Source organism: Sebastes umbrosus, chromosome 11 (assembly GCF_015220745.1).
Source record: "Sebastes umbrosus isolate fSebUmb1 chromosome 11, fSebUmb1.pri, whole genome shotgun sequence".
Classification (NCBI taxonomy): Eukaryota; Metazoa; Chordata; class Actinopteri; order Perciformes; family Sebastidae; genus Sebastes; species Sebastes umbrosus.
This window is the reverse complement of record NC_051279.1, coordinates 4,295,617-4,319,328: the sequence shown is the minus strand read 5'-3', so window position 1 is coordinate 4,319,328 and position 23,712 is coordinate 4,295,617. Positions and strand designations below refer to the sequence as shown.

The 23,712-nt window shown below is 40.6% G+C and overlaps 1 protein-coding gene across 2 annotated transcripts in view; it reads right to left on the bottom strand.

Moving 5' to 3' along the window:
- The window catches only part of otud7b (OTU deubiquitinase 7B), a 41,143-nt gene that overhangs the window by 11,030 nt on the left and 6,401 nt on the right, over nucleotides 1–23,712 (bottom strand). For both annotated transcript variants that reach the window (XM_037785168.1, XM_037785169.1), the window contains exons 2-4: nucleotides 2,492–2,731; nucleotides 1,424–1,594; nucleotides 1,016–1,246 (exon numbers count right to left, since the gene is read on the bottom strand). In XM_037785168.1, coding sequence (XP_037641096.1) covers nucleotides 1,016–1,246; nucleotides 1,424–1,594; nucleotides 2,492–2,576 — 487 coding nt within the window. In that variant the 5' untranslated portion in view covers nucleotides 2,577–2,731. The remainder of the gene's footprint in view (nucleotides 1–1,015; nucleotides 1,247–1,423; nucleotides 1,595–2,491; nucleotides 2,732–23,712) is intronic.

The following is a 23,712-nucleotide window of genomic DNA, read 5'->3' as shown; positions in this document are numbered from 1 at the left end:
AGAAACTATGCCTTTGAAACAAGCTGTCAGAATTTCTGTGATTTTGTGATGTTACAAATTTACAATATTTAGACCGTTTCACAGTTTTAAACATAAACATCCTAAATGTGTTGGGTTGCATCCGAAAACCCACACTAACATGCTATTTAGTTCACTAAAACAGTATGTGAGATATTTTAGTATGTCCGAAATCTTAGTATGAAACCAATGAGCCAGAAATCTCTACATCAGTAGTACTTATTCAGTCATTCATATATCATTCATAGCCTGATTTATAGAATACTTTTCCCCTAAAAACATGGCAAAACTTATGTTTTTATGGCTGTTGATAGGATTTTCTGATTTGTGGAGTGATAAATATGGATGTGTTAAACAATATGATGTGTATAAACAGGATTATGTGCTATGTGCCGAGGTTGAAGCTTTACAGTGATGTGAATCCACTGTAAATATTTCAGTGTAGTAGCTGTGCTCAGTAGCTCTGCATCTATAGAGAAGGCATGCAATGTCATGTAACAAAAAAACAGCTCTTTCTGTTTCCTGCAAATCCTAAAATCTCATATGTGGATTGGTGTTCAGTTGGGGTGGGAATCACCAGAAGCCCCATGATACAATATTATCACGATACTTAAGTCACGATACGATCTTATTGCGATTTAAAACATTTAGCGATAAGATATATTGCAAAATATTGTGATTTATTACCTTTTTTCAACTGTAAATTATACAGTTTGTCAACATCTGTTTTATCTAACGAGATACAGTTTTCAACTGTTCATCTCAGAGTTTATATTCACATATCTTGAGGTCAGAGGTCAAGGAACCTCTTTGAAAATGGCTAAGTCAGTTTTTTCTCACCAAAAGTTAGCGTAACTTTGGAGCGTTATTTATTTATTCTTCTTCTTATACCAGTATCTTCTACGTTTGTGTATCAATACAATATTGCCACGCAAAATATTACAATACTATGCTGTATCTATGTTCGCCCCCACCCCCAGTGTTCAGTTCTTCTCACCAGCATGCTCCAAGGCCACCATCATCGACTGCTCAATAAGGTCCCTCTCGATGAAGCCACGGAAGTCGTCCCGGTACACGGTGAGGTCTGGTAGTTGGAAAGTGCACAGGGGCGTGTCCAGAAGTGGCTCGGTACTGCTACCTCCAGTGCTTGAGACGTGTGAGCGGGCCAGCGACACGATGGTTGAACTGGCGTGGGAAATGCCCCTCGACAGACGCTTCTCTGTAGCGGCTAAAAGACAACGGCAGAGGATGTGGAGAAAAGGTGGTTTATGAGTATATTTTTTACAAACTACATTAGCTCTTACTGATAATTGTCTGGGCCTGCTTTTGTGTTCTCCTTTAATGCTTTCTGAGCCCAGCAGTGTAAACTGGTGTACCAAACCATCTCACTTGCTGGTGGCCTCACCTTGCACCACCTCATCTTGGCGGTGGAGTACGGGTCGCCCTACCCTGGCCATCTCCTTTTCGGGTGGCAGATACGTCCTGTCCTCTGCGAATGAATACGTCAGGTTCCCAGCATGCACCTGTCGCAGCTGCTCAAAGTCACTGAGGGCAGCAGTGAAATCCCAGTTCTTGCCTACAGACACAGAGAGAGATATAGGAGCAACATCAGTCTGAGCCACCAAGTCCAGCGTGACAACCTGAATCTTGTTTCCATGTCGAGCAAATGACACATCCTTAATGAGTTTAAATGTTTACCGCAAGTCAATGCAACCGTAAACTGTCTTATCTTATGTAAAGGCCACTGGCACATTCCTTCGCTTGGGTAAATATCAGAATTTGGAGCCCATCTCGGCTCGCTGGCTTGCTGCTGTTCACTGCATTGCATTACATTTTTAACCCATATTCTTATCTGCAACTTGTGTTGCTGCTAGGCAACAGGAGCCCTGTTGACTCCAGATATACCTTCCTTCTGTTGGTGTATGATAGCGTAATTAACAGTAACAAGCCAGAAGCACTGACTGAGACAGCGGTCAATCTCGCTGCTGCTCAGAACATCACCAGCTGTCAACTTTACACAACCCCCTCCACCCCCCTTGTTTTTTCTTAGTTTTATTGTATAAGGGATGGAAGCAGCAAAGTATACATTAAAGAATAAAAACAAGGGATCAAAGTGTAACTTAAAGCTGCAGTAGGCTTAATATTTTTGGCGTCGTTGGGCAAAAATTCCATAATAACCTTTCAGCATATTGTGATTCAAGTGTTCTGAGAGAAAACTAAACTTCTGCACCTCCTCGGGCTCTGTTTTCAGGCTTTAAAAAAATCGAGAAATGAGAAAGTTTGCTCCGGTGGGCGGTGCTTGGTGTTTCCTCAACTGATCTCAACATGGCTGCCGGGTCACAAACTTTCTCATTTTACAGCTAAACAGTACACTACAAGATGATTCTGAAAACATTTGATGTATAGCAATGATTAATAAAATTAGAAACATGTTTTCAAGACTAGTGGTTTAATGAAATAATCTGCGACTCACCCTCTAGCAGATCTCTGGCCAATCCTGGTTCAGCTCCAGTGGAACGGACAAAGTCGGACAGGACTGCGTCCATATCCACGGTCATGTGATCATGAATTCACCAGGTTGCGGGTTGTATCCGGACAGAAAAAATAATAAACAATACCAAAAAAAAAAAAAACACGTACTCCCTGACGGGGCAGCAAGGAGAGGGGTGGGGTGGGGGCAGTCCTCTGCCTTGTGCTACTCCACCTGCCACACCTGAAAAGAGAAGAAGATCAGATTAAACCTGCAGGTTTAAACTAGGGATGCTCATTTTGAAAAATGTTCTTAACTGATAAATGACCCTCGTTAACCGATTATTAACCGTTAACCGACAAGATTTGTGCCTCGTACCAGCTGCAGGATACAACAGATATTCGCTGACGGGAGTCTCCAGTTCACCGTCCGGGAGCGTTAACTTAGCAGCTCCGATGCTGCGTGTAGTGTCGCGGACATGCAGCCACTTTCCCAGTAAAAGTCTCCACCGCACATTTAGTTTAGTTTAGCAGGTTGTCAGCTGTGTGTCTGCCCAGCGTAACTTTAGCGAGAGGCCAACAAACAGTGTGTATTTCTGCTACGTTAGCAGCTCTAGCATTGCCGGAGGCTTCGTGCTCGCCGCCGCACACGTAGTCTGCGTAACTTTAGCGAGATTCCAACAGACCGTGTGTGTGTTGGTGGTGAGTGTGAGGTTGTTGGTGGCGTTCTAGCTGTGAACGTAGGTGTAGCAGTTTGTGTACAGTTTATTTTTTGGTGAATAAATGCTACGAAACTACAACTCCTCCGCTCCGCTCAAGCGAGCCAGAGATTGGAGCCGACTTCCTGTATCCTGCAACTCCGGATCCGCCTCTTAAGGTGGGCTTTTAAGGTGGACCAGCTTTTCTCCTTGAAGTGACGAGCCGCTACTCTGAGCCGCTCAGCTTTTAGGTTAATTATTAACATTTCTTTTAACCGTTTTAACCGATAGCGTTAATCGGTTAAAATGCTTAATGTCGGTTAACGGTTTAAACGGTTAATTATGGACATCCTAAGTATAAACTCATCAGAAGTGAGTTTACAAAAAGAGGAAAGGATCGTTAGAGCTTGAATGCTTACAACCGTGATGAGAGGCACACGCATTGATATAATGACCCTGCTGCTCAACACCTTTTCAAATGCAAGCCTGTCGTGACCTGGTTGCTTTTGAACTTGACACCTTTGCAGTAAACCCAAGAAGACAAACAGCTGTGGCACACAAAGTGAACAGGTCTCACAAACTGGTTGCTCAGATTTGCATGACAACACGTGTGGGGTAGCTGCTGTCAGGAGTGTGATGTTTGTCATGTGGGCAACGTTACTGTGTGGTTTCAGTCTTCATCCTGTTTTTGAACACTTTATTTTAAAATGAGCTGTTATGAATTCAGAAACACTGTCAGGATCCATCACTTAAAGACGTGACCGTTTCAAAACCTGGACTTGAGACCAATGTGCATGATTACCGCCTTCAGATATGACCTGTTGAATATGTAAACAAGACAAGATTTTGTCTCTGCCAGAGAAACAGATCATGAAGGGTCTGAGCAGAAACACTTGAACCATGTGGAAGACAAAGCAAGTGAAGTGTTCAGCAAACAGCCAAGATAAAGTCTGTTGTCACTGTAAAGCCATTGGAGATTAATAATGTCGGAAGCTGATATGAAATGCCAATATTTGCCTGTATTTTTAGCTGGCAGAAATTGGGATTTTTGTTCACATCATCATAATTAAAGATTCAGTATGCAGTATTTTTTTGTCATCTCTGGGCAAAAATTCCATAATAACCTTTCAGCATATTGTAATTCAAGTGTTCTGAGAGATAACTAGACTTCTGCTCTTCCTCTTGGCTCTGTTTTCAGGCTTTAAAAAATCTATGCTGTGCTTGGTATTTCCTCAAGAGATTTCAACATGGCTGCCAGGTCACAAACTATCTCATTTTACAGCTAAACAGTACACTACAAGATGTTTCAGATAACATTTGAGGAGAGAAATAGGCATTACAGTAACAGAATATTGATTCATATTTGATCAGCGCTGCCTAGTTTGACCGTTTGGTCGGAGTTCGCGAGTGATTGACAGCCGGCTCTCATAGACGGCAGCTGGACAGCAGACTCCAGATCAGCTCTGACTGCTTGTTTTCCTCTGGTCTATGAAATCCTGCAGATGCCATTAGGAGCACCGGAGGACACAGAGACAAATTATTTTTTTCAGATTACCTGTCTCATGCACTACTGTCAGGATTGCGTGACCGTTTCATAAAAATAACTTTTTTTAATATTTCTACCCATTGCTGCTTTAACTATGGTTTTAGATTTCTATAAAAGTATAGAAACATTATATTTCAAATGGGGTAGGTAAGTAAATGGACCTCAAAGTGACATTTGTTTGAGCAGTGCGCTATGAGGAAACAGTACTCCTTCGAAGAGGCCCCTTTAAAATCAATTGGACGATTTTACTCTTCAAATTTCAATGGCAGCTCCAAAGGACCCGCATCAGTTGGGCACTGAAATCAATACAGAAACATTATCAAGACTGAGAGAAAAAACAAGTCAGCATCAATGGGCCGTTGAGTTGACACAAAGGATGCAGAGGGCAATCGATGCACGGCCAGACACAAGGCAGGAATCAAAGTAGCTCCGGCTAAAAAGATGTGTTTTGGGGCCAAGCCAAGCTAAAGGCCTTTATTTTACCAGGAAAGATATTCTGAGCGTACATACACTTTCAGCAGTGCTTTGAACCCCATTCAGACAGTTACAAGCCTTGTTCTGTAACATTTGTCCTTCCACAGCACTTTGCTAGGTTAGTATACTTTTTAAGCCGGGTTTCCACCAAAAGTTCCCGGAGCTTTTAGTTCCTGGAACTATTTTTCAAGGAATTAAAAGGGGTTCCTTCAGCCCACTGTTGTCTGTGTTTCCACTGTGGTCTAAAGACCTGTGAAAAGTAGGCAAATTAGTCCGCTGATGTATGAAAAAGCAGCATGACATGGAACGAGGGCTGCTGGTCGTCACAGGGGTAAACGCACTCTGCAGCCTGCAGTTCTGCGACAATATTTTCTGCTGTATATATTTACTGATGCACGTTGGACGGAGGAAGAAAATTAAACAAAGAGCGTCTGTCTACACATTAAATAATCTGTTCAGCGTTTGATGGTTATTTATTTGTGCTTTAAAACGTAACTGCCGTGAAACAATCAGAAAATAACTTTCTTTCTCTCATTCATAGCAACGCAGCGCGTCTGTCTTTTCTAACTTCCCCGCTCGGCCCCTGCGATCTCTCGCTCTCCTTTTCTCTCCAACTTTTTTTTAATGAGTCAGGAGGCCGACAGCAGAGCCTAACTTTAATTTCAATGTTATCAAAAAAAGAAACATGTTCTCCCTTCGTCCTAAAGTGGTCCTAAATCGATACTAGAGTACTGTAAATCAGAGGATATTTTTTTTAGGTAAATCAACTTCCCAGTACGAACACTTAAATAGTCCTCATTTAAATTATTATGTCCTAAAAGTTGTAAAATAGCCAAATTCAGAGTTATTTTCCTCTGCATAATGAAGGTGCATCAAACCCACGGGACCGCACCGCCCTGCACGCTCATATGACATATCCGGTTCTGCCAGCTTCCTGCTAGCTGTATGCAGCTGTAATAATGGATATATTGGCTGTAAGTCATCACTTTTATTATCTTTTAATACACCCATGGGCTGTATACTGTAAGCCTGTACCGTGGTGGATGTATTAACGTCTCTGTTCCCAAACAACCGGCTATCAGCCAGTAGCTAGTAGTGCTAGTAGCATGACATCAACAGAATTTAATGTAGTTGTAGGTTATTTACTAACACGCAGCGCAAAAGCACAGGACACAACCTCTTATACACGCATGGTCTGTGTTCTGATTTTTGATTTTCTGAATAGAAATCTTTTTGATTTACTTTGTATACGACAGTTTGTAGGCAGACGTTTATTGGCGTCTGGTAGTCGCTTTCAGTCCAAAATGGCGGAAGTGTAGCTTTGCTGCTGGGCTCAACCTTGCAGGTCAACAAGCATGTTAGGGCTGCAACACTTAATGCAAATCTCAGCTACAGTATCCTTTTCTTACTTGACATTGTGAGAATTATCAACAATCATGTGTATCAGTTTTATAGATGTGAAGAATATATTGTGCTGCCCTTTTATGGTTGAAATACAGCATCCAACATGTAGTCAGAGCAGAAACAATGACAATGTTCTCTGGGTATTCCAATAACAAAACTGCTGTGCACACAATAGTAAAACTATCCAGTCATTATGCTGCCTTTAAGTTCATAAACTGCCTGATCCAGTTTTGCCGGACTTTTTTTTTTTTTATCTACCTACAGTCATCTATTCCCATCCGTCCCATGGCTCATCCACCACCCAATGTTCCTGCCTCATCTCTCTGACTCAGTGAACTCTTTTCCACTGCGCCTGATGAGTCACGAGTTTACTCTTCTTGCACCTCTCCATCGTTCTCTCGCTGCACGCTCTCCCTACCTCCCTCAGTTTCTCCATCATTATTACAGTAAAAGCCACACAGGCACGCAGGGGAGGAACAGACTTCAGTACAAAAGGCCTTTCTCAGCCAGCAGAGTATTTCTAGAGCGTTCTCTGTAAAAGTCAGGCATTCAGCAGCCTCCCCTGCAGGGTCTCCTAACATTCTTGTCAATTCTGCGATACTCAGGTCTACTGATCACATACACACAACTTCGAGATGTGAGACTGTGGCCAGTTAACCATTTAAAACCACAGGGGTATCGAAACAGACTCAGACCCCATTCAGACCAACATAGAGGTGTGGGTTAGACCGTGTTCTGACCGATAATAGCACTGCATCAAAAAACACCAGGGGTGTGTTGGAGTGAGCGTGTTGCTATAGGTACCAAGACAAGATGTAATATGAACCAGTGCAGGAAGTTCAGTTTATCAGACTAAAAAAAAAAGATGTTTATACCGGAGACCGTTCAGATAGGAGACAGCACCAAGCCCCCAGGAAGAGCGCCGGTTGTTGATGCCAGTTTTCGTAGTGGCGGATCTACGACTTCCGTGTCACGTGATGCCATTGGGCCCAAAAAGACTTTTTCCCCTTAGACTTACATTTGGGTTGAGTTGAATCAACTTCCCAGTGTGAACACTTGAATAGCCCATATTTTAATCATTACGTCTTAAAAGTTGTAAAATGCACTAATCGCTGTATCCAGAGTAATTTCCCTTCCTCCGTTCATGTGAATGAGACCCAGACTGAAGCTGGACCGAGGGGTTTCGCCACTGCGCCGCCCCTTTGGGACACAAGTGACATGTCCTGAGTCTATTAACTCCAATGGGAGAAGTGAATGCGAACACAGATTATGACTGATTCTTTCGCCCCATAGTCCCAAAGAAAATATAGGACCCATTTGTCAAAAGCCACATATTGTGTGTGAAACATTTTGCAACGGTGTGTTTTAAAAGGTGCTATATAAATAAAGCTTTACTTACTTACTTACTTACTTACATATCCTCCAAACTATCTGATGCCAAAATGGCATTTTTCAGACAGACAAATCAGGAGAAATGTATCTTTGTTTCTCTGTCTCAGTAACACACTCTCGCGAGATCTGGCAACCAACGTCCGCTAACGCCCTAGCTAACTAATTTTCGTAATGTTCAATATGGCTGTTAACTGCGTAAATATCTAATGTTAGCAAAAGAAAAAAATAAATACATTTTGCAAACATATCACAATCTGCTTTCATCCAATCACACAACGGAAACAACACTTCCAAACGAGGAAGGGTAATGGGGGGAAGAGGCGAACCAAGGCCTATTGAAAGAGACTGGGACACGGGCGGACACAAGTCTTGGGGATGGGGTATAACACATGCACAGTGTAACTGGAGCTGCGGTAGTGCATTGCGATTGGCTCAATTTTGGCAGGTGCTGACCAGATTTTACTGCGCATGTGTTGTACCCCAAAGATATGACGCGTTGATGACGCGTGACATCTCCTCTTTCCACCCTCCTTAGAGGCTAACACGCCATGACCACGCCCAATTAGGAGACAGGAAGTATATGCCATTTTAAACCATTGGTGGAGCTTGTAATGCATTATCTTTGTTAGAGAGCATCTTTGTTTATAGTCCTCTAAAGCAGGATTTTACAATTTAAAAAGACACAATGAGGATTTTCCTAAAAAGACAATGTGTGGATTGGACGTTTCTGGGCATCAACCTGACCAGGTGCCAGATCGTAAGCACGCATCCAAGAGGAAGCTACGAAAATGGGGGACACAGCGCCACAAGCGAGGAGAAACACCAAGCGGACAAACCTTGTTCCAAAAACCAGAGTGAAGCTGGGGTTGGCTTTGAATGTTGCGTTTACGAAATGCAACCGACAAAGCCGCCTCATTATGCCTTTAAAGTAGAAAGTTATCAAGGCAGCCATCAATTTGTCCTCTGCCTCAGTAAACAGTATAATGGGCATGATGTTATACAAGGACATACTATAAGGTATCACGTCTAATACAGTATGCACGTGCACATGTTTGATTAGGCACCGCACTATGTTTGTCTGTGGTGCAATGCGCTGCAGCAAAAGCTGAGCTAGGATCAACTTTTGTATCGGACTGACCTGCTTTTCTTTTGCCAGAGCCTACGGTACCAATGAACAGCAGTGCAGTACTCTTATTTACATGAATGAGGAGCCTGTGTTTTATTTACACAGAGCTATTGTCGCTTTGGAGGGTGATCTAAAAGGGTCAAAGCTCATCCTGACCTGGGTTGAACACAGGTTGGATGTCACCTGGCTTTGGTGGAGAGATGATAGGGATTAGGGATTGTTAATATTAGGGGTGAGAATTTAAGGTCATTTACATTTAGTTGTTTAACCTTCCCACTATAAAGAAACAAAAACGAAGGAAAGAGAGTGCATAGAGTGCAGACCGAGCAGAGAGCATGGCTGCAGAGGTAAAACCGTAATTAACCTTTTTTTTAGTAATTATGTAATTAAATACTATGTTTGGTTTAAAGGTGCAGTGTGTAGGATGTGGTGGCATTTAGCGTTTAGGTTGCAGATTGCAACCAACTGAAACTTCTCACGTGTGCCAAGCGTGTAGGAGAACCTAAAACGTGAAAATGCGACTGGCCCTATCTAGAGCCAGTGATGTTTGGTTATCCGTTGTGGGCTACTGTAGAAACATGACTCCATGAAGAGAACGGGCTCCGTATGTATAAATTAGAACTGTGGATTAGTAAGAATCTGGCAATACGATACATATCATGATACAGGGGTTACGATTCAATATATTGCGATACAGTAAGCAAGGCGATATATTGTGATTTTGATCAAATCTGAGTGAATAAAAGTTAACTTTTTATGCAATTAGAACAGTGGGATTTTATCACAGTCCCTGTAACATCCAACATCATAGCACTACTTTGAGAGGGCACATCTCTTTGCAAATGAAATATAGTATTGACTGAGTGAAAATCGATAGTGTTTTTGAGAATCGATACAGTATCGATTTCTTACACCCTAAGTAGATATAAACGGCTCATTCTGAGCTAACAAAAACACAACGAGTCTTATTTTCAGGTGATTATACACTAAAGAAAACATACTTAATAATATTATATTCCATTTCTGCCAATAGATACCCCTAATTGTCACAAACTGTTCCTAGCAATGCTGGAAAATCAGTGCAGTACCAATGATTATCTGTATAAATGATTATTGGTCTGACAGCCTTCTGCGGAATCCAGCCTCTGCCTGGACCTCAGGGTGCTATGTGTGTATGTGTCTTGTTTGTTTACTTAATAGCTTCCCATAAAAGGTCATTTATTGGTTTGATTATTCTGAGAAACACTGTTATTTGGCCTATTGACTGCAAAAACTGGCACCGACAACACAAGGCACTGTGAACAGGGCGATAAAAGTGGAGGGCTGTGGACAGAAAGTACCAACACAGAGTAACAATAGGCTGGCTGTTGTCACTCTGGGCCTCTAACATCAGCCATTCCTGTCAACCCACTCTGATGCGCCTCATATAATGTCACATGGCTCTCCTTGAAAAGCACAAAAAAAATAACTTATTTTTATATCCATCCATCCATCCTTTATCCATCCATTATCTGTAACCGCTTATCCCATTCGGGGTCAAGGCAGGGTACACCCTGGACAGGTCGCCAGACTATCACAGGGCTGATACATAGAGACAGACAACCATTCACGCTCACATTCACACCTAAGGGACATTTAAAGTCCTATATTTATAAAAAAATTTAAAAATAGTTTTAATCAATCTGTATACACACTAGAGGACATGTCATTTCTATTATTATTCATTTATTGAATCAGATTTGAGAGCATATTAGCAAGTCAGATTAGCCTACAGTACATGAGTCAAGCATTATTAAGGAAGGTTGCTACTCCTGTATGTGTCCTGGTTCCAGTTACTTCCTATTTTGTGAAACTTTTTTTTAAATTGGTGTAATATAACAAAAGACATAAGACAGACTTAAACAATGGTGGATTAGTCAGAACTGGGGCTGTCAATCGATTCAAATATTTAATCGCGATTAATCGCATGATTGTCCATAGGTAATCACGATTGTGAATCGCAAATTAATCACGCATCTTTTTATCTGTTCACAATGTACCTTAAAGGGAGATTTGTCAAGTATTTAACACTCTTGTCAACATTGGAGCTTGCTTTACGCAAATGTATGTATATATTTATTATTGGAAATCAATGAACAACCCAAAACAATGACAAATATTGTTCAGAAACCCTCACAGGTACTGCATTTAGCATAAAAAATATGCTCAACTCACAACATGGCAAACTGCAGCCCAACAGGCAACAACAGCTGTCAGTGTGTCAGTGTGCTGACTTGACTATGACTTGCCCCAAACTGCATGTGATTATCATAAAGTGGGCATGTCTGTAAAGAGGAGACTCGTGGGTACCCATAGAACCCATTTACATTCACAGATCTTGACATCAGAGGCCAAGGGAAAATGACCATGCCGCCAGTTTTTCTTCATCAAAATTTAGCGTAAGTTTGGAACGTTATTTAACCTCCTTCCCAACAAGCTAGTATGAGCATGGTTGGTACCAATGGATTCCTTAGGTTTTATAGTTTCATATTATGCCAGTATCTTCACTCTAGCTAAAATTGAGCCAGCTACAACCAAAAAATTGCAAGTTGTGTTAATGCGTTAAAGAAATTAGTGGCGTTGAAACAAATTTGCGTTAATGCATTATTATCAACTTATAACCTTTTATGGCACGAAACAACAGTGAAAGCGTGGGAGGCTACAAGTTTATGGAGTTCATCAAATGCAAGATAAATTGTGAGGTGTATGTATTGTGAAACCTTTTTTTTTACAGTACAGCACTGTACTGTAAGTCAAGGCAGTCTAACAGCAATGACACATGGAGATCAAACAAATACATTATAAATTATATTTCGTGACGGCAAAATCTGAGTTTTATATTTGGTGGCCAACATTTAAAATTTGGCAACCAGCAAAAAAAAAAATCTATACAAGAAAGACCCTGTGTGGAATACTGGCTAACATTAACAGCGCTGCTGCCAACATGGGGCGGCCAGTGATTTGTGTCTGGGATGGCTGAGCTTTTGTCTGGCAGGAGGGCTTACGTAACAGGAGCTGCTGACAACACGTGGGTGCTGAGCTGAGGGCTGGGAGAATGGCCTGGATCACTGAGGGAGACGGAGAGGTCACCACAGCCCACTGCGTCAGCCCCTCGGTGGGCTGAGAGGGTCAATTTACTGCTGGGACTGGGGACACAAGTTTGTTTTGCTAGCCCTTAGATCATTTAGGAAGGAAACATGTTTATGGTCTTCTTATGGAATGCCTGCCCTCACATTTGAGATGTTAACTACATCTACGCCAGGAGAAACAGTGGAGTACAGCCATATCCTAATGTTGTTTTTGAACAATAAGCAGCTGAACTGGTTTGAGTTTAACGGCATCATCCTCTTCAACAAGCCTGATTCTCTAGCCTGACAGAAAAGACAAGTGAGATCTAAATGACTTAGTTAAAAATGGCAATTACATCCTAAAGACGAAGACATTGACCAGTGACAAAACGAGATGTGTATAAAACCACGTGCCATACGGTGAATCAGACATCTAACCAAGCAGTAATACACCAGCAAGACATTTTTAGAAGACCTGCAACAAAGCCTGGTTCCAGACATCTGAATCACAATCCACATGTCTGATTTTTCTTTTAGCAAAAAGTAAATTCAGTCAGTTCAGCCCGATTATCAGGCAGAATGAAAACCACAAGAAATAAACACGAAAGCAACTAACCCTGCTATCATTACTAAGGTAATACCATTTTATTTATAGTTATTTCTGTTACTCTAAATGCTGTAAATAGGGCTTGGCGATATGGCCAAAATCTTGTATCCTGATATAAGTCATTTCATAACTCGATAATGTTATAGCATATCACGATATAGTTTGTTTTCTGGTAATTCAAAACATAAATAGTCTAAATGAAATACCCACAAGGCAAAGCCCATTTTTGTATACTCCTGTGTGAATGAAATACTTGACAAATGAGAAGTACTGAGTATTTTCTCATTTTAAGATCTTGAGTGCAAAATGAACATACCAGTTTTAAGTGAAATAATAGAGGAAAAAGAAGTAATATAGGCGTAGTCTATATCGTGATAGAAACGACATAAAAAAAACCCATACATTTTTATCTTGTTTTGACAATATATATGGTCACATTGCCCAGCCCTAGCTATAACTCTTCACTTGTAATTGTTTTTAGACTACGTCTTTGTTGTATTTTCTATGAGAAGCATTCTAAACAGCATTTCTTGTCTTCTTTGCTGTTGTTATCATCGTCTTTGTTGTTAAAAACAGGATTTAGCATTTAGTGTTGTTTCAATGTGTTATCAGCCTGGGGTGAAGCCATTACCCACTGTTCACAGCAAACAAAGATAAGGAACAGAAGGAGAGAAACAGACAATAAAATGTATTACACACACAAAGGGCAAGACAGAAAGACTACCCTTTAGCCTACAATGTGTAAAAGGTGCGAGCGCTCTAAATGCTTTGTCATGCTTCACTTTGTAGGTTACTCATGCAAGGTTGCTCAGAATGGCATGACCTAAATTATGAGGACACCAAGAACTATATCTTTTTACGATGTCGTAGAGGAGCTGTGGTGACCTTCCATTTAATAACATGAACCAACTAGAACGGCACTCAGAGAGCGCAGACCTCCGCCCTCCCTCTCCGTTCAGCTTGCGCCATCATCCACGTGTATTTTTGTTTATGTTGAGATCATTCAAATCCATGGCGGACTTTTGGAGTAATCATCCAAACGGACAAACCAACAAACCAACGCCGGTGAAAACGTAACCTTCTTCCTAGGCCTTCGGCCTTGGCGGAGGTAATAAATTGGATCCATAGCTAAACGTTTTCTAATTTAAAGATCTGCTATGCAATTTATTTGGCCATAAAAAAATTGGAAAGTTCACATACATTATTAAACTTGCAATAACTGAGTTTTTGGCACACTTAGGGGCAGCGGAAACAATCTGTTCACACAACATTTACTTATCATCACCTTTTCAGTTGATATAGCCGACTTGTTAGCGAACAGTTGCTTTGCTGTTTGTGTCCACATGGTAAATGTAAGTTCAACAGTCACTTTTTTGCTCTGTTTTGATCTCCACCAACTCCTGTTGGAAATGATCTGGTTGTTTAGCTGCTAAATGCTCCACTATCTTCACCAGCTAGTCGCTTATTTTGTCTGAAGATTCACCACTTCATGTTTGGCTCACTAAGGTTGTTGTGGGAAATATGAGCTTTGCTTTACAATTAAAAGGGAAAGGCGCTGGGGTCAAAGTACGCTACACCTTGAATAGATACTAAACAATGACCCTGAGCCTGACAATTACTTTACCAACAGCGCAGTTTGTGGTGAGACTTTACCAAATGAGGCCGACTGAGTTCTTCTGTTTCCCTTTAATGGTCTGGACATGATGTATGACTACGTCTATAAATGTGTCAGTTCTATTTTAGTTCAATCACAAAACCCTTTCCTGTGATCTCAACAAATGTAACACACCCTCTTAGCCTCGCAAAACCATATGAGTAATGAGATAAAGGGCACAAAGTAAGCAAACAGGGGAGGGCAATGTGGCTGCTGAAGCAGGACTGATAAGTGTGGCCCCAGTGCTCCGTCTCCGGTCTAGAGTGATGGTGGGATGGAAAGCAAAACCTTTGGACAGAACAATACTGTACTGGCAGCTACAGCTAGAGCTAATATAGACAGATATTAGCTTATTGCAGATATATTGCATCAGTGTATATGTCAGCCAATAAGTAACTAGAAACTGCAGTACAGATGTGCCAAAGTAGATAAATTCAGAAACAGTGTCTGTCTCCATTTTGTTAAATAGAGAGCATTAACAAGATGCCCTGATCACGTTTTTATTTGCCACCGATACGATTGCAGATGAGCCACATTGGCAATCTATTGTTTTTTGTTGTTTAGTTTTGTTATAGCCTCTGGTATATAAGGCTTAAGACTAACTTTTTTTTTCACCACCATCCCAAAAAATAATTTCAACTGTCTCAAAGTCAGTGTAAACTAGGGATGTGTATTGGCAAGAATATGGCGATACGATACAAATCATGACGCAGGGGTTACAATTCAGTATATTGCGATATATTGCGATACTGTAAGCAAGGCAATATTTTTTTTCAATTTAATTTTAGGAAAACTGTCAAAGTATAAACTGAAAATACACCATTTTTAGAACAGCCAAAAATAAAAAACAAATTTATAAGGCATGTGATTATCATAAAGTGGGCATGTCTGTAAAGGCGAGACTCATGGATACCCATAGAACCCATTTTCATTTACATATCTTGAGGTCAGAGGTCAAGGGACCCCTTTGAAAATGTCTATGCCAGTTTTTCCTCGCCAAAATTTTGCATTATTTTGGAGCGTTATTTAGCCTCCTTTCCAACAAGCTAGTACGACATGGTTGGTACCAATGGATTCCTTAGGTTAATTAAAAATCGATACAGTCTTCTGGAAAATCACTACAGTATCACAAAACATAATATCGCAATACTGATGTGTATCAATATTTTCTTACAACCCTAGTGTACACCGTCACAAATTCTAAATGTTATTCGTTTACTTTGATGTTGTCATCTATAGTGGTTACTTGTATAAAACACACAATTCAAATGATTAGGAAATAAATGATGGTATTTTTATTTAAATATTTGCTTTGATTGATGAAAAGAAAATCTTGTCATTAGTAGTTTTAACTATGTATTATAAGCTGCTTAGAGCTAAACTTGCCACGGTGGTCGGTGTTACCGGTATTACACGGTGTTCGGGTACACACCAATTACATTACGTACCCCCCACTCCCACCGTAGTTTTGCTTTTTTTACATAAATAAAACCTATTTTAATTATTAAATCTATTCAAGTTTCTCAAAAAGTACATTTTACAAGATTACATTTGAACATGATAACGTTATAATTTACCTTCACCCAATACTCACTTTTACTGAATAGAGCTTGAAGGCATTATAATTTAACTCAATGAAACCTCCGATAACCAAATGTGCAGTGCAGTTTGTAGTACTAGTTTGATCCCCCGCTCCGCCGAGATCAGCAACAAGAAAGCACTAATGGCGATCTCCTGATCGCATAAATTCTACTGAATATCGACCGATAATGATCGGCAGCTGATCAATCGGGCATCTCTACTAACAAGCTGACTATTCATCTATAAAATGTCCCGTTTAGTGTGTATCTTTTCAATTCTTTGAAATAAAAATCTAAGGGATCCCTATCAAGATTATTTGTTTATTTTATGTGCTTCTGCTAAAATAAGTGCTATCGACAGATATATTGCTATCAGAGTTTTTAAACTCTCAAGTATCAACATCAAAAATCAAGTATCAGTTGGGCTTTACTGACAGCTAATGACGGGAATTTGGAGAGACCCAAATCTCCACATGATTGATGCACTTAAGTCTCAATCAGTCTGATGTTATCAGAGTTGTCAGTCTAAGTGCTCTAAATGTCTGCGATAGGCGTAGCTTATTGTCTTTAAAACAACATGCATGAAATGATTACTAATTCGCTTTCTCTCAGTGAGTCAAAGCTCCATTATTAGGGCTTGGTTTGCGCGAACAATCAATCACAGTAAACACCTTAATGCTGAAGAAAACCAGAAGAGGAAGAAAAACAAAGGTGTGGTGAGATGGCTGTCCTTCAGCTGTCTTTATCTGTGGAGTGCTATAATCTGGTTACTGACTGAGCCCAGTCAGCCTACACTGACTCATTACATAACACTGAGAGCTACAGCTGGGAAGGAGGCTGATCGCTGTTTGGCGAAGGAACGGAGGGAAACCAAGCCCTTTACCCAGTTCTTCCAAAGTTTCTCTCAGCTGAACGGAGCCATACAAAGGCACTGCTGCACATGTACTTAGCTGAATGTATCTCTGCTATAGTACTGTGTCGGTCCCTCTTCACATATAATGCAAAGGGGTTCAAAAAAAGAATCAGTGGACCCTACAGCCTTGGACAAGAAAATGCACAACAGTGCGCACAGCAACACAAAATCCTTGCTTGGTATAGCATAATATAATTCTATAGGGTTGGGCAATGCTTTCTTTACGGACAATGTTGTAGCTGTGCTGACAAAAAACAGATTTTATGGGATAGAAAAATTGCTCCGCCTGTGAAGAAGAAGCAGAAGATATCTCACCAAATGTAGTCATTTTCTGCAACATCAGTTTCATTCAAGGGCAACTGGATGCATCATATAGAACAGTGTAACATAGGCAGTCATTTCCAAAGGCTTGCATAATGCTAAAGCATATGATAAGCATTGCATTGTAAATACCCCCTCTGGCTTATACAAGGCCGCTGCAAGAGAGAGAGGTTTGCATAGCAAAGCCAGTCAATGCTCTTCCTTCCTTAATGTCAAAATAAAAACATTTATCAAGCACCAATATGTTCATCATAGAGGAGAAAGACCAAAGGTTTGCGTTTAAGCAAAAGCAAACAACACAAAATGTAAAGATTCGCTTAGCTTGGTACTGCTAGATATTACTTCCTGTTCTGTATGCTGCCTCACTAATTCTCCCACTCAGCTGAGCAGATGTGCTGAGGGAGGGGGCTGATGTTTTCAGTTGCTATTAGTTTACATCTCAGAAATCAATAGGGTAAATTGGAGTGTGACCATTTCCCTGGACTAAAGGAAATATACTAGTAAGCCGGTCATCGGAGAAAAATCAATACAACTCACCGAAGCAAAACAGAACATCCACAGAGCTGCTGTTTTGACATGTGAATTATAGAAACTACTGGGCCGTTTCAAGTCCATTAGCTAAAGAAAAAAATGTTTCTTCATGTGAATCCATGAAAGCTTTTGTCTATAGTGGAGCAAATAACCCTGATGCAGTTGCAGCAAGAATTGGTTATCTTCTTCCCAAATAAACCACTTGAAGTGGGAATTAAAAATTCTAAAAAGTTGCAAAAGAAAGAAAAATTCCTTTAGCAGGTATATTATTAATTTTACATTTAACTTCCTAACAAAAAACAGTATGTAAATGGTAATAAAGGAGAGGATGTTGAAGTACATAGGATTTATTGTTATACTTTTGTCGTGGTTTTGAATAGGTATCAAGAATTGTGGAATTTCACTAGTATTGGTATCGACTACTAGATTTTTGGTATTGTAACGTCCTTAAGTATTATTATAATGGATAACTTTTTTTGCAGTGTGAAACATGTAGCATGCACATCCCAGGCCTGATGAAGGCTTGACCACCAGCTGTGGGCGTCTGTGTGTGTAATGCGTAAGACAACACCAATCCGAATGCACACACAGCTGATGTCAGAGATTCCACACCATGCCTGCCCTCGGAGGCCAGGCCACTCGAGCTGGTCCAGTCCAAAAGCTGTCCAGTCATCACACAAAAATTTGCCAAGTCTAACTTCCCTCTCGCGGCCTCCCTGTCCTACTTGCTGGCTCAGAAACATCCAAACCTGATCCATGTGAACTCAGCAACCAGCCTTTTACTCCATGAGAGCTCAAGGCAAAATAAGGTGAGGTAAACAGGATCTACTTACAGATCATGAATAATTTGACCTTGGTTTTATTGTTTGTGGAGTGCATAGAGCCAAAATAGGTGTTAACCTCAGGTTGCAGTAGCTTTGAACATTGTGACTGAGCTACTGCAGCTGAATAAAGTTCATCGGATCTGAAAATGCAACACAAGGAATAAGACAAAAGGACATTCACAGTGGTTTGGCTCTACTATTACTATTGTTCATAAGGACACCGCCCCTTAATGCCCATTAGACAGGACTACTAGCACTGAGTATACATCATTGCATCTAAAGCAGAACATATGTAAGCACAACTACAGTACCAATGCACACAGAAAATCACCACCTAATCTCTGAGTTGCTAGAATTAGAGCAACCTCCTGTTTCAGATGGTCTAAAAATAATCTGTTCATAATCACAGTTGAAACATAGAAACACTGTGCAGAGTTAAAAAATAGCCAACAACCAACATTTGAACACCATCTGGTACAAAACGCCCTGGTGAACGCCTAATGCCTTAATTAGAGATAATCATTGGTACCAAGTACCCGTCCAGTTTAATTTTCATTGACAATAAGATAATGATATCCTTGAGGTTGCACTGTTCTGAACACAACACAAGAGTTAGGGTGGGTCTCATTTACATACAGCATGTGCTCAAGTGAGGTTCTAGATGGCGTGAACTCATCTTCCAGTGCTCCCACTGTTCAGGTGACAAGGCGTAAATTTGGTTCGGGAAATGGGACATGGCTTCAGACAAAACGTGGTCAGTGGAAGACGTTAGAGTGCTTCGTGGTGGCTCCATTCAGCCTAATGTGGACTGATATTCACTGGAGCAAAGTAATAACAGCCAAGTTCAGCCAGCTGAAAATAGGCAGTATTAGCTTCTGAGCACAAGTGTTTATCAAAGTGTCTGAGAGCTGATGTCATGGCGTAGCAGTGCATGTAGCAGAGAATTCACTTACTTCCCCAAGTTTGCAAAAATGCAGCACAGCATGCCAATGCGTGGAACGAAAAACTCACATTTTAGTGGAGAAAAGGCTTGTTCAGAATTGAATTTTAGAACAAAACTTTATTCACCAGAGGTCCAGGGCTGCAACTAATGATTATTTTCATTGTCGATTAATCTGTCCATTATTTTCTAGACCATCTATATTAAATGTCAGAAAATGGTGGAAAATGTTGATCAGTGTTTCCCAACGCCCAAGATGACGTCCTCAAATGTCTTGGTTTGTCCACAACTCAAAGAAATTCAGTTTACTGTCATTCACATTACTGTCATTCACATTCACAGAAGCGAGTTCTACAGTAATCTACTTCTCCATATGAATACAGTAGAACAACTTTTGGTTAAACAAATAAATAGGCCTACCCACACATTTTCCTCTGAAACAGGATGTGTCTCATTTGAGAGCAGCTGGTCAAAGTCCCTATGATTCTGGCTCGAGATAGCTATGATAATATAATGTTGTATGTCCTCTCTTCAGATGTGACACAATTGTCACAGTGATATTTCAGTTCACTGGTTTTAAAAAACTAAATGACTGAAATTTCGAATTTTGGACAAATCAGTTTTTTATTCGGTCAACATTTTTTGGAAATGACATGACTTTGTTCTAGTAAAAGACCCTAAATGAGTAGAGGATGGACTTGAGTTTAACGTGTTACCATGTAATTTTGAATATGTAGAGTAAATATCTTAACATTTGAATGCTGTGATAATCATTGTGATTAGAATTGTATCCATATCTCGCTGTAAGCCCTAGATGTATTTTCATCCTTTCGGTCTGTCTGTGTTGTGATGGTTTATTAGGAAGGCTATTAAAGCTGGCCTCAGAGGTTTCTAGTCTGTGCCTGGGGCATGTCACTGCAGTCAGGCCCAGTAATCACCAGTCAAGGAGTGCTAATTAACGGCCGCATGAAGCAGGCTGCCGTGGAGAGGGCTATAGGGGTCCATAAGTGGCATTCCCACATTCCACACTGAGACCACATTACATTGTGCACCATGTCAGCGCGGTGGACACCTGAAACAGCAGAAAATGTAATGAGGGGCATTTGATCCTCAAAGTGAGTGAGGGAAGTGAAAGCTAATCTGCTATCAATGCACTGCTGTTTCAGAGATGTGCACAAAAAAAGAAAACAAGATATTATGAGTGACTGCTGCAGAGAGCGTCCACTGCAAAGTGTTGTTCTGCCTCTGAAGGACAGCAGCACAGAGGTAGAGGGATAAATTGCTTCACTTGGTGAACAGTATGTGCTGGTTTCTGTATTCCAGAAAGCTGCCAACCTAAACTCCAGACTCTGTGGGTGAGAAGTCCTCATTCAGCCCTGGCGGCCTCTTTATCGATTTCTAGCCTTTGTGAAGAAATACAAGCCTCTGCATCAATCTGAGCACTGCCCACCTATTTATTAGCAAAGGGTGGAGAAATTCACCCGTGAATTACAAAATATGTCATATATGATTCTGCAGTAATAACTACTAAGATGATTACAATAATCAACATATGTTAATAGTAGGGCTGGGACGATACACCTATCTCCCGATTTGATACTATCACGATACTTGGGTGCCGATTTGATATGTATTGCGATTCTACAAGAATTGCGACTCGATATTAAGATTTATTGCGATTTTTTGTTCACTTTTTTAACACTAGACCATGGGAAAAAGTTGAATCATACACTTCTAGGCAGAACGGCGACCGTGAGCTAACCAGTTGGGCACGCTCACATGCACAAACATGCACTAAAAGCATGCGCGGCCGGTGCGGCTGTGTCAACAAAGCACAGAGAAGCTCGGATTACAAACACGTACCGAGGGAGAATGACTTCATTCTCTGCTCAGGTAGACATCACTCCTCTATATCTTTACATAGCAGATAGTTGTTTGCTGCTATATTAATGCTCTGAATGTCGAATAGAGCACCTTTAAAGCCAGGTACTTTAGTTAAAACCATCTACAAAGTGATTTGTGATGAAGGGCAATTAACTGCAAGTTCTAAAAACAAAAGACTTCAGTTTACTTTTGGAAAGCTTTTTCATGCAATTGCTCTGTAATACAGAATTTTTGTCCAAAGTTGTTTTTCAAACAAAAAAACAAGCTTCAGCATCTTATCCTTAACCCAAGTTTTCAAAAATGCAGTTATGCAATTTATATCAAAAACACACAAAAACTGCTAGTATTTTTTTGTCAATGTTGTGCAAGCCAGATTTATAAAAAAGAAAGAGATATAAGATCTTAGGCATATTCATAGATTAAACTATACACTGGCAACAAATAATGTCTCCAGGTTGTTAATGATGCCAAAATATCCTTTTTGCTTAGTGTACAAACAATGATCTTATGGTTACATAATTCACATTTAGAAGGCAAGCAAGATGACTACTGCTTTAATTTGCATATTAACCCTTGAGGAATAGGAGACATTTCTTAGACACCAACTTGAACCTTGGGCTGTGCTGTTTTAGAATTAAATTAATTTGTTCCACTCCTGCAAGACAAAATAAGACGGCTGTAAGAGAGACAATAGCTTCAAAAAGGCTTTAGACACAAAATATAGCTACAACTTGAACCTCAAGGCTGATTCATCTCCTCCTGCTAAGTCAGCCTGAATGTGAAGCCAACCAAGCCAAGCTAGATCTAAAGCCAGTGGCTACGCAGGCACCAGCCTCTGCAGGCGGGCAGCACTAATGCTCATGTGAATCCCCACGTGCTGCAGGCCAGGCCCTGTACACGCAGCAGGGCGACTTCACGTCACTCCCTGTGTGATGTCATCATGGGTGACAGGCTCCTCATCAGGGCTGTGTGTGGGATTACTCTCGCTGTCCTGGATCAACAGGGCAGGGCAGGAGGGACTGATGTCTTCTAGTCTGCACCGGAAACTAATGATCTCATAATTCACCCGCTGTAAGGCTTTGAAACAAACATTACTCACTAAGTAAATGTTGACATACTTTACCTGGTGAATTTATCACCAAGCCAATCTATCCCTCTTGTGGAGCCTCTGTTGGTTTTCAAATCCATCAGCTATCAGTTGTTTTCAATGGTTTCCGGTCTTATGAAAAAATATTTGGACTCTAAAGTAACTTTATTTTTTTTTAAATTGGGTCATATTAAGTTGGATTAAGTTATCAGCTATAAATGAGGTTTTACAGACAACACATTGATTGATAGATGATATATTTCAAAGCAAAGTGTCACTAACAGGTCCTAAGAGGCCAAATCATCTGCAGGTTAGGAGTGTGCCATATCATTCATGATAATATCGATTACATGTTTACTTGATAAAGATGTGTCATATGATATCAGTGATATTGCAACTTGTTGATTTACTTTATGACTACATAAAGCAGCAACAAGCATTGCTAAAAACAAAAGTAAAATTGTTTGCAAAAGAATAGCGACTTGGAAAGTGTGGAAGGGGATTGGATATAAAAAGTGAGGTCTACAACAAACCATAGCAACATGTAAGCAATGAAAGAGGAAGATAATGGCAAAAGGTGGCAATACAACAAACTTATTTCACCATATTTCACAATTTTGAGTACAAAGAGAGCCCGCAGTTACGTGTGAAGAGACTACAGCTTTCTTGAAGTCCAAACAGTATTTTATCTTATCATCAAAAATATTGTGATCTCAGAACTACACTGCAATATCGGGATATTATTATAAGGCCAATCACCCACCTTTATTGTAGGTGCATTGATCAAAAATAGCAAATTATTCCAACATAAGGGAACAAATCTTCATATTTGTGATAATATACAGAAAAGCTACAGGGCTGTCGTGGTGAAAGAATGTCCCCTGCAGTGATAATGATGGGCTCAACAGCGCGAACACAGAAGGACAGATGAGGATGAGGCACTCTGGTTGCTATAATGTGGAATATCCGCAGAAGTAAAAATATCAGCACAAGTTGGAGTATTTGCTCTGGATGGAGGGAAGGCTGAAACACGTAAGGACCCGCCGGTCTACGTGTATTAATTTCTCCTCCATTGTTGTTGTTTTTCAGCACTTGTAGCCTACATGTAGGATGTGACGGTTGGTCTTTGTAGTATTT